This window comes from Hyperoodon ampullatus, assembly GCF_949752795.1.
Source record: "Hyperoodon ampullatus genome assembly, chromosome: 14".
Classification (NCBI taxonomy): domain Eukaryota; kingdom Metazoa; phylum Chordata; class Mammalia; order Artiodactyla; family Ziphiidae; genus Hyperoodon; species Hyperoodon ampullatus.
This window is the reverse complement of record NC_136927.1, coordinates 59825644-59836894: the sequence shown is the minus strand read 5'-3', so window position 1 is coordinate 59836894 and position 11251 is coordinate 59825644. Positions and strand designations below refer to the sequence as shown.

At 45.7% G+C, this 11251-nt stretch overlaps 1 protein-coding gene across 1 annotated transcript in view; it reads left to right on the top strand.

Moving 5' to 3' along the window:
- Window positions 1-11251, top strand: part of TMC2 (transmembrane channel like 2) — a gene marked incomplete at both ends in the record, with an annotated part of 90400 nt that overhangs the window by 22216 nt on the left and 56933 nt on the right. Inside the window, one exon of the mRNA XM_079719073.1 lies at window positions 1575-1727. Coding sequence (XP_079575199.1) covers window positions 1575-1727 — 153 coding nt within the window. The remainder of the gene's footprint in view (window positions 1-1574; window positions 1728-11251) is intronic.

Here is an 11251-nt window from a genome sequence, read left to right as displayed (position 1 = left end):
CGGGGTGGGGGGGTGAGATAAGGCAAAAAGTCCCTGTTCTCTAGGCTTTCCAGCATTTAAGAGCTAGGGTCCCCCCTTCTCCACCTCACTCCTGTGACCTCTCCTTGCTCCTTAGGAGTTGATCAGAAGCTAAACTCACAGAGGCAAACTGGTCTCTAAAACCTGTGGTAACCCAATCCCACATCCTGATATTTCCATTTATCAAACGTGCTAAAAAGGCTGCCCAGGCAGAACCCTTCTCCAGCCCCTCCCTCACCCCCTGTCAGCTGCTGCCATCTCAGCTGAGAGTCACTGTTTTCATGAGTGAAGGAGGCTGTGAGTAGTACAGACAAGAACTTGGATTTTGTGGCAGGCAAACACAGTCTTGTCTGTGAGATGGTGAGGGTCATCACGCCCTCCAGCTGGAAGGTCTCTGCAGCTGTGCTGTTCCATACACTAGCCACTAGCCACATGCTAGGCATTTGAAATGTGGCTGGTGTGACTGAGGAACTGAATTTTTAATTCGATTTAATTTTAATCTGATGTTAATACCACTGAGTTAAAAAATTTACTTAACTTGGACAGACAGATGTAGTGTTTGGTTTTTTATTGTTTGTTTGTTTTTGTTTTTGTTTTTTGCGGTACGTGGGCCTCTCACTGTTGTGGCCTCTCCCGTTGTGGAGCACAGGCTCCGGACACGCAGGCTCAGCGGCCATGGCCCACGGACCCAGCCGCTCCGCGGCATATGGGATCCTCCCGGACCGGGGCATGAACCCATGTCCCCTGCATCGGCAGGCGGACTCCCAACCACTGCGCCACCAGGGAAGCCCCAGATGTAGTTTTGAAGTTGATTTAACTTTGAAGCCAAAGTATTTCTTCTGGGAAAAAAAAAAAAAGACAAACTAGTTTTGTCAGTGCAGATGTGAACATCAAAGGAAAATGATATTCTGTTACTTTATTCATTTACAAGGAAACTTTTAAGTATGTCTAAAACAATTTGGATATGTAAATCTACTTTTTCAACTAAAGTTTATGAAATGCAAGTACAGATTAAATATATTCAATGAAAATTTTGTGCCTGAATTGACATCCACGGTGAGTACAAGATGAACACTGGGTTTTGAAGACAGTACAAAAAGAATGTAAAATGTCTCATTAATAATTTTTACACCGATTACATTACTGTAATTATAAATTATAAATTTTTCATATACTGGGTTAAATGAAATGTATTATTAAAATTAATATGTCCATGTCCGTTTATCGTATTAATATAGCTACTAGAAAACTTAAAATTACGATACATGGCTCACATTATATTCCCACTGGGCAGCTCTGCACGAGCGAGGGTGTGCAGCGTGAGGGGGACTCAGGGGCATGGAGCTTGAGGAGGCAGCCCGCGAGGGGCCCTGGGCTCCAGGAGGAGGAGCGGCCTCGTCTGCCAGGTGGGGGGAGTCGCGGAGGGCTCTGAGGGGGTCAGGCCTGTGTGGGCGGGAGCTGGGGGCGTCTTGGGTGGGCCCCTCACATCCCACAGTGCCCCCGAGGACCGCAGCCTCCTCCTCACTCCCCTCTGCTCCGCCCCGCCTCGGCTCCAGGTCATCCTCCTTGGCCTCCAGCACCTCCGGTGGGGAGTCTCTGTCTGAGGAGGAAGTGGCCCGGATTCTGGAGCAGGTGGAAGACAAGAAGAAGCTCATCGCCACCATGCGGACCAAGCCCTGGCCCATGGCGAGGAAGCTGGCAGGGCTCAGGTGAGCAGTCATGGTCGGCCAGGGCCCTCCCCGTCCAGAAATCTCAGCTCCTCTGATGAGCGCGGGAGTCCCTTCCTCCTCTCCACTCCAAGGGGGCTCAACAAGAAGGGGGGTTCACCCTCCCACCCTGCTTTGGTCACCTCATCCCCAGCACGCAACTGGCCATCGGGCCCTGCTGTTGGCCAGCACCAAGCGGGGCCTGGCAGAAGACAAGGAGGATCGTGGCCCTCCGGCTACGCACCCACCTCCGCTGCCAGGTCACCTCTCTGTCCCGCGCCGCATCTGGTGGCTTCCGCGCCTCCCTCACAACCAAAAAGACACGCCTTCCTTGGGGGTGGGGGAGACTTTCCATGACCCCCATCTCAACAAGTTCAGACCTCTTTTGTGTTCCCTAAGCACTAGAATCTCTCCCCGTGTCACACACTCACCCTTGCAGTGTGGAGAGCAGGCGGAGGGGCTGTCTTAGCTACACTTGTGTCCAAATGCCTAACACAGGGCCAAGCTTGCAGTGAGGTTCCATGAATATTGCGTGGCCTGGTGCCCACGCCCCTGAGTCCTATTTGCAACTCAGCTGTTTCCCTGGTTTCCATATGATGAGCCAGCCCACCATGCATTTTATGGCTCTTGACTCTCTGCTGCAGTTTTGAGAGAAGGGCAGGACGTTTTTCCTAAAAAAATCCCATTCAGTGTTACCATCTTCCCCCAAGTCCCACCTCGGTCTTTCTGCCACAAGACTGGAATGACTCCCTCCTTCCCTCTGTATAAGAAGCCATTTTCCCTGGTTCCCCTCACACCTGATTTTCCTTATTGCTCAAGTCAAATGCCTCGCCCTTTATCAGATAGAACAGTTTGGCAGACATATTTTGACGTTCAGCCTCATCCACTGTCTTTCAAATTATTACGTTGTCTACAACTCAGCTGGCAGGAAGAAATGCCTCCCTGCGGTGCCTCCAGGCCAGTGCTGACCGACAGAACTTTCTGGGATGATGGAAATGTTCTAAATCTGCGCTAATAGAGTAGCCTCCAGTCACATGAAACTAGTGAGCCCTTGAAAAGTAGTCAGTGCAATTGAGAAACTGAATTTCTGTTTTATTTTAATTTATTTAAATTTAAGTCATCGCAGGTGAATGGTGGCGACAGTTTGGGCAGTAGGTAGAGCTTCAGGCAGCAGGCTGTCTGCCTTCCCAGCTCCCTTTTTCTGAGTCTCTTCTCCCTGCTCCCCCAGAGCCGAGTTCTTCCTCCTTCCATCTGTCAGTCTAACAGAACCTCACCCCGACTCAGGTGTCACCGGAACACATCTTTTATTAACAGTGGAAAAAGAGCAATGTTGATGCTTATGGAAATGAGATCTCCAGCTGGCTGGAAGTCTCAGGGACCATGAAAATTCCCGAGGGCCATTCATCTGCCCTGAGGAGAAGTCTGCATCTCCTCCAGGCCTGGGGTCAGATTTCCTGCTCTTGGTGGGGGTGGGAAGTGGCTAAGGCCCCAGAAGCTGAAAAGACTCTTGTCTCTCCCACTGGAGCAGGTCTCCCCTCCTTTTCCCTCTTGCAAGACTCCTTATCCCAGACTCAGGCTCTCCAGCCTCTGGGTCTCAGCTCCACTGGTGCCTCTGCCCTCCCACCTGGCTAGTTCCTACCCTCTGAGACTCGGGCCAGGTGTCCCCTCTGCAGGGAAGTCCCCATTACCCCTCCCTGCATTCAGGCTGAGTTAGTTACTGCCTCTCTGACCCCTAAGGCCCTCACTTGACTGGATGCTCTTGTTTGCAGAGCTGTTTCTTATTCATCTTTTAATATTCTTTCTTTTTTTATATATTTCCAACATTTGCTGAGTGCTCCCTATGTGCCAGGCACTGTTCTGAGCGCTGGGTGTGTAACAATTCATTTAATCCTCATAATCACCCTTTGATGTAAGTACCATTATTATTGCCCCCATTTTACTGATGAGCAAACTGAGACACAGAGCAATCTAGTAATTTGTCCAAGGCTAAACAGTGAGTTTAGTGGTCTGGCCAGAATTTGAACTCAGGAATTCTGGCTCCAGAACATGCACTCTTAAATTGTAACTGCTTCTCTAGGATTACTAGACATTCTAGAATACACCCCTTTGCCTCCTGTATGATTTCCTCTTCTGGCAATAAAGTCTTCAATTGCAGATCTGCAGATAGCATCCCCAGACTACATCTTTTTTTAGAAGCAATGGTGTGGGGTCCCCAGCCTCTGGCCCACTCAGGCAGCTGGCATAATTGTTGTAGACAATCAAAGAAGGATGGCAAGGCATAAAGAGCAGCAGCAGTGAATTGGGGCAAGGCTGCCTTCACACCTCTACCATACCTGTGTGGTTTGACTGGCTATTCAGTCCCCCTCAGGCTGGCTTCCTTCCCTTAACCTCTCTGAGCCTCACAGCTGTCTTTTGTAAAGTAGGAATAATAATATCTACCTGCAGAGTTGTTCTGACAAATAAAAAATATTTAAGTACCCAGCATATAATATGCAATTAACAGATAGTAGTTATTGCTATTAAAGCTTGAACATCTTGTTCCAGACACTGTGCTGAACCCTGAGAGATGAGGATGGGGAACAAAGATGAATCAGAGAAGCCATTATTAATGCACATCATTAATAATGAAACGAGGCAGGCTGTGATGTTGGCAAAAGAGTTTCTAGTGCTCATGAGTCAGGGATGTTTGCTTTAATCATAGAATTAATCAGGTATGTCACTCAGCTTTGTCAGAAACCTAATGTGTTAGAAAATTACCCAAAGTGAGATCTGAAGAATTCCACTTCTAGGAAGATGGAGTAGATATACTTCTCCATAGTCTTCCCACTAAGTACAACTGAAACCCTGGATAGTATGTGTAAAGCAAACATAAGAGACTCAGAAAGGTGGAGAGAAGAAAGGCAGACTGGCTAAGGACCTCGGGGTCAAATGAATGACAGAGCATTGAGTTCCAATTCTCCTTTTTGCCTGTATATCCAGACTGGATATTGGAGAAGCTGGCTGCCCCCAAACACTGACAGACACACACAAAAGCACCTCAAGAAAAGTCTGCTGTCTCTAGCCAAAGGACCAGAAAAGGGACAGCCTCGCAAGACAGAAGACTTGTAAACAATCACAACCCTACTCCAGCCAAACACCATAAACAAATGAGCAGCTGTAGCCCCAGCCCTGGCAGCAAAAGCCAAGTGGAGAAGCCTACATTTCCTCCCTTGCCAGGCTGTAACATGGTGCCCCTAACACCCCCATCAAGTGTCAGAGAAGGCCAAGTGAGGAGCAGGGACTCTCATCCCCACTGGGCAGTAATGAGCCCTCCCTCTCCCTGTGGTGTCAGTGGAGACTACATGGGGAGTCTGAAATTTCACCACCACCTGGCAGTAACAAGGTATCTCTTCAAGCCAGGAGGATATGAGTGGAAGGCTTGTGGGAGCTTGAACTCCCATCCCTGCTCAGCGGTAACAAGGAGCTCCAGCCCAACCCCAGGTATCAAAGGAGGCCAAGTGAATAATCTGGACTTCCACCTAGGAGTAAGCAGGCAGCATCCCCCTTCACCTACTGGAGCAGTGTCAGAGGAGGCCTGCTGAAACACAAGATTTAAATAAGATCCAGAGTCTCATAACATAATATCTCAAATTCCGGGCTTCAGTTGAAAACTCAGTCGTCATACCAAGAACGAGGAAGTTCTCAGACTTGAATGATAAAAGATAATCAACAGATGCTAACATCAAGAGGACATATATGTTAGAATTATCTGATGAAGATTTTAAAGAAACCATCATAAAAATGTTTCAGTGAGCAATTAGGAACACATGAAACAAATGAAGAAATAGAAAGTCTCAGAAAATGAATAGAGGATATAAAGAAGAACAAGTGGAAATTTTAGAAGTAGAAAATATAGTACCTAAAGTTTTTTAAAACTCAGTGAATGGGCTCAACAGCAGAATGGAGAGAACTGAGTAGAGAATCAGTGAAAGTGAAGGTAGAACAAGACAAATCAATCTGAACAATAGAGAGAAAATAGTCTGGGGAAAAAAGTGAACAGAGCCTCAGGGACATGTAGGATTATTATAGATGGTCTAACATTAGTGTCTCCTCCAAATCCCTAGATGATGAAAGAAGAAAATGGAGTCTCAAAAGAAGAGAAAGAGGGTGGGACTGAAAAAGTCTTCAAAGATATAATGACTGAAAATTTCGCAAATTTGGCAAAACTTACAGATTCAAGAAGCTAAACAAAACCCCAACAAGATAAATACAGAGTAATCCATGCCAATACACATCATGGTCAAACTTTTGAATACTTATAAGAGTCAGAGAGAAACAATGCATTACAGGAAAAACAATTAGAATGACAGCAAATTTCTCATCAGAAACCATGGAGGACAGAGGAGGTGACATAAAGATTCTTCAAGTGCTAAATGACAAGAATTGTCAGTCCAGAATTCTATATCCAGCAGAAACATCCTTCAAGAATGAAGGAGAAATCAAGACATTCTGAGATGAAGGAAAACTAAAAGAATATGTCACCAGCAGACCTACCATAAAGTATGACTAAAGGAAGTTCTCTAAACATAAAGGAAATGATAAAAGAAGGAATCTTGGAACATCAGGAAGGAATAACATGGTGAGAGCAAAAATCTTGGAAAATACCATGGACTTTTCCTTCTCCTCTTGATTTTTAAAATTATGTTTGACAGTTGAAGCAAAAATTAAAACACCACCTAATGTGGTTCTCAGTAATGCAGATGAAATAGTTAAGACAATTATAAATGGGGAGGATAAAGGGACATAAAGAGAAATAAGATTCTACACTTCATTCTAAATAGTAAAATGCACCAGTGGATTTTGATAATACATAGAGATAGCTAGGTAGGTAGATAGATAGGTAGATAACAGATGGATGGCAGATAGAGATAGACATATAGTAATACCTAGAGCAACTATTGAAAAGGCTATACAAATCGATATACTCAAAAACACTGTAGGTAAAACAAAATGGAATCCTAAAAAATATTCAGGAAGACAGGGAAAAAGGAAAGCAGAAATGAAAAATAGAACAAACAGAAAACAAGAAATAAAATGAAGTATTTAAACTGTAACATATAAATAATTACATTACATGTTAGTGGTCTAAATACCTCAATTAAAAGACAGAGATTGGCAGACTGGATTTAAAAGATGACCCAGGGCTTCCCTGGTGACGCAGTGTTAAGAATCCTGCCAATGCAGGGGACACGGGTTCGAGCCCTGGTCCGGGAAGATCCCACATGCTGCGGAGCAACTAAGCCCATGTGCCACAACTACTGAGCCTGCGCTCTAGAGCCTGTGAGCCATAACTACTGAGCCCACATGCCACAACTACCGAAGCCCGCGTACCTAGAGCCTGTGCTCTGCAACAAGAGAAGACGCTGCAATGAGAAGCCCACTCACCGCAACGAAGAGTAGCCCCCACTCGCCACAATTAGAGAAAGCCCACACACAGCAACGAAGACCCAACACAGCCAAAAATAAAAATTAAATAAATAAATTTATTTAAATAAATTAATTAATTTAAAAAAATAAAAGATGACCCAACTACATGCAGTCTATAAGAAACTCACTTTAAATATATCATATGTTGAGAGTAAAGTGTGGAAGAAAATATACCATGCAAACATTAACCAAAAGATAGCAGGAGAAGCTATGTAAATACCAGACAAAGTCAATTTCAGAGTAAAGAAAATTAGCAAGGACATAGAGGGACACTACATAATGATAAAAGGGTCAATCCACCAAGCAAACAGGACAATCCTAAATGTATATGCACCAAAGAGATCAGTGGTTTGGATTCTACAGAGTATTAATTTTCCAGTGCTACGTAATAAATTACCCCAAAACTTAGTAGTTTAAAACAATAATAAGCATTTATTATCTTCTGTTGGTCAGAAATTCAGGAGCAGCTTAGCTGGTCAGTTCTGACTTGGAGTCTCTCATAAGGTTGAGTCAAGGTATTGGTCAGGGCTTCAGGCTTCAGGTGACTGGGGCTGGTGAATCCACTTCCAAGATTGCTCACACAAATGGATGACAAGTTGGTTCTGTTTGTTAGTAAGGGCCTCAGTTCCTCTCCATACAGGCCTCTCCACAGGCTGCTTCACTGTCCTCATAACATGGCAGCTGGCTTCCCACAGAAGAGGGGGATTTCAAGGGGGAAGTCACAATACCTTTTTTTTTTTTTTTTTTTGTGGTATGCGGGCCTCTCACTGTTGTGGCCTCTCCCGTTGCAGAGCACAGGCTCCGGACGCGCAGGCTCAGCGGCCATGGCTCACGGGCCCAGCCGCTCCGTGGCATGTGGGATCTTCCCGAACCGGGGGACGAACCTGTGTCCCCTGCATCGGCAGGCGGACTCTCAACCACTGCGCCACCAGGGAAGCCCCACAATACCTTTTATGTCCTAGTCTCCGAAGTCATAAACTGTCACTTCTACCACTTTCTATTCATTGGAAGCACATCGCTAAGTCTGCCCTGCATTCAAGTGGAGGAGAATTCAATTCTTTTTCTTTTTGGCTGTGCCACTTGGCTTGTGGGATCTTAGTTCCCCCACCAGGTATTGAACCCAGGCCCTAAGCAGTGAACACGCAGAGTCCTAACCACTGAACAGCCAGGGAATTCCCCAGTTCTACATTTTAAAGGGAGGAATGTCAAATAATTTGCTGACATAGTTTAAAACCACCACATATAGGAAGCCAGGCATGCTTGGTTAAACTCAACTGCCCTTAAATTGATTCAGTGACACCTCTAGAACAGATGCCATCACCTGGCTCATCTGAATTTCCACTTAGAGTGAGCTCAGCCTCTGTTTGATCTTCGTCTCCACAACTGAAAAATAAAAACTGCTTAGGGACAAAGGGAGACACCAAACCAACATAGCCCAGATCTCTGACCACCTCCAACCTCTAACCATCTCCCTTTGGCCACCTGTATTCCCTACCTTTGTCTGGTTGTCTTCTGGATTTCAGGCTGGCTGATACATTCTCCCAACGTTCTGCATGGGACGGCAAAGCTCTGTAAGGATGCCATCAAATGCAGGCTGCCCTGTGTCTATTTATACCTCTGCATCTCAAAATTAAGTGTGATTTTGAATCTGATCTCCTTCACCAGGGCGTAGTTTTTGGAGGTATGTAGTCTCTCTGAGAGATGCTTTGGATCAACTTCAGAGTATTCTCATTGTGGAAGGCTGCATTGCTGAGCCCCTTGTCCAGACCCCTGGGGAGCAGAAGTCTCCTCACAGCAGCCCCCTGGGCTAGGAAAGAATCCTATCAGCTGCCCACTCCAGGAGCTGCTGTTTCCCCAGAAGGAGAAGGGTGACTGCCTGATAAATGAAATTGCTGTGCTTACATGGCATGCATCCACACGTTTAAGTCTCATAACATTGTCCCCATTTCTAGATGAGAACTGCCACCCTGAGAGGCACAGAATCCTGCCTGGCTCTCTCTGGCACTAAAGCCACACAATACACCGCTTCTCTCCCAGCAGTAATTGCTGGCCACCCTTACTGTGTCTTCCAAACTGTTATTTGGGCCCCTTTATCGACAAGGGGGGTCTTTCTAGGGCAATGTGAGGGGCTGCTGAAGTGCTGTCTTCTGCTGTGGATGGATGCCCAGGAGAGCCTTACCTCAATGGCTTCCTCCTCTCCTGAGTGTTGGAGGGACCTGAGGCGTTGCTAATCATCTGCCAAAAGTGACCTTGAGATCCAGGCCCCTAGAAGTTTCCACAAAGCAAAGGATCTCTCTTCTTTTGCCTTTTTACTTCATTTACCACACACCATCTGGTTTGAGGAAGAGGAGAGATGAGCTTACAGAAAGTTCCCCATTTGAAAGGAGGGGACAAGTAGGGGACAGAAGCACCCTACAGAAGTAAGATTTGCAGAACTGTTAGGGGAAAAATAAAGAAGAAGTAAGATTTGCAGGGAATTAATTCCCTGGCGGTCCAGTGGTCAGGCCTCCACACTTTCACTGCCGAGGGTGCGGGTTCAATCCCTGGTTGGGGAACTAAGATCCTGCAAGCCATGTGGCACAGCCAAAACAAAAGAAAAGTAAGATGTGCAAAACTGTTGGAGGGGAGGGGAAGAAGTAAGATTTGCCACAGTTGGGGAGTGCATTGCAAGAGCCAGTATTTCCATAAAACAACTACTATCTCTAGTAAGAAGAACACTGATCACGTATGACATGTTTAAAGGGGTTTGCTGTAAAAGTGTTAGTTGTGATTATTTATATACTTTCAGTGGATCCAAAAAAGCTTGCTGTGTCCATCAAAACTGTTAGACCAGTTGTTCTCTTTGCAGTGAATGGTCCTCAGAATTTGCACCCAGCGCTGGGCAGGGCCCTCTGTTCTCCTGAGGGCTCTCTGGGCATCTGGACACAGTCTGGACATTGAGAGGAGAAGCATTTGGTGCCAGGCTCAATGGCTCAGGCATAAGAGCTGGCCTTTACTTTTGAGAATTTTTATCAGAAGTCTTCAAATCTTAAAAGTTGTCACATTTAAATTCACAAACGTCAAATGCTTAGGAGTCTCTACCCACTCATAAGATAAAGGAAGAGGACAAAAATATGAATTTCATGAAAACATTCTTTGGTGTCTTGGAGTCGTTGGTAGTCACAGATAACTCACTGCCAGAATGAGTGCTGCCTAGGGAGAAAACAGGGGCTGACCCCACAAAGGAGTCTTAATCCCATACAATCCAGCTTTTGACCCTGGACTCAGAAGCTAGACAGTTGGCCTCATTAACATTAGGACATCATTGAGACATCCTAATAAAACCAACCTTGGGGTTAACCCCAGGTTAGAATGTAACTTTAACAAGTGTCAACTACCTGCGTTTGCACTTTGGAGGTGGTGTCGTTTGTGTTGCCAGCAGCGGGGCGCTGTAACAACAGCAGCCAGACACACAGGACCCAATGTCTTCTTCCACCGGCCCTGAGATGGACTTCATTCTTCATCTACTTGTGTGGGTTTATCCAGTGGTTCCTGATAAACTGTTTCTGTGGGGGGATGGATGGGGGAACCCTGATTTGGAGCACTTGCTGAATCCCATAGTCTAAATACTCCCACCGTGGCCGATTTCAAGCTACCAACAGTTTAATAATTTGTTGGCCAAGTTCCAGAATATTTCACAATTGGTTCTCAGAAGCCAGCCCTCACCAGCTCCAGCACACCACCCAGAATATTTAACAGACAAACCCATCCATGTGTTTCCTGTGCCGTCTTCCTTGGATGTTCACTCACTCATCCAGCGTTCATGCACTCCACAAATACCTACTGAATGCTGTACTGTTTTTTTTATTGCTGCTCTAACAAATTACTACAAGCTTAATAGTTTAAGACAATACTCATTTATTAGCTCACAATTCTGTTGGTCAGAAGTCCAGCATGGCATGGCTGGATTCTCTGCTCAGGGTTTCACCAGGTTAAAATCAAGGTATCAGCAGGGCTGTGGTTCCCTCCCACATGGGACTTGAGGTTCTCTTCCAGGTTCCCTGACTTTTGATAGAAATTCA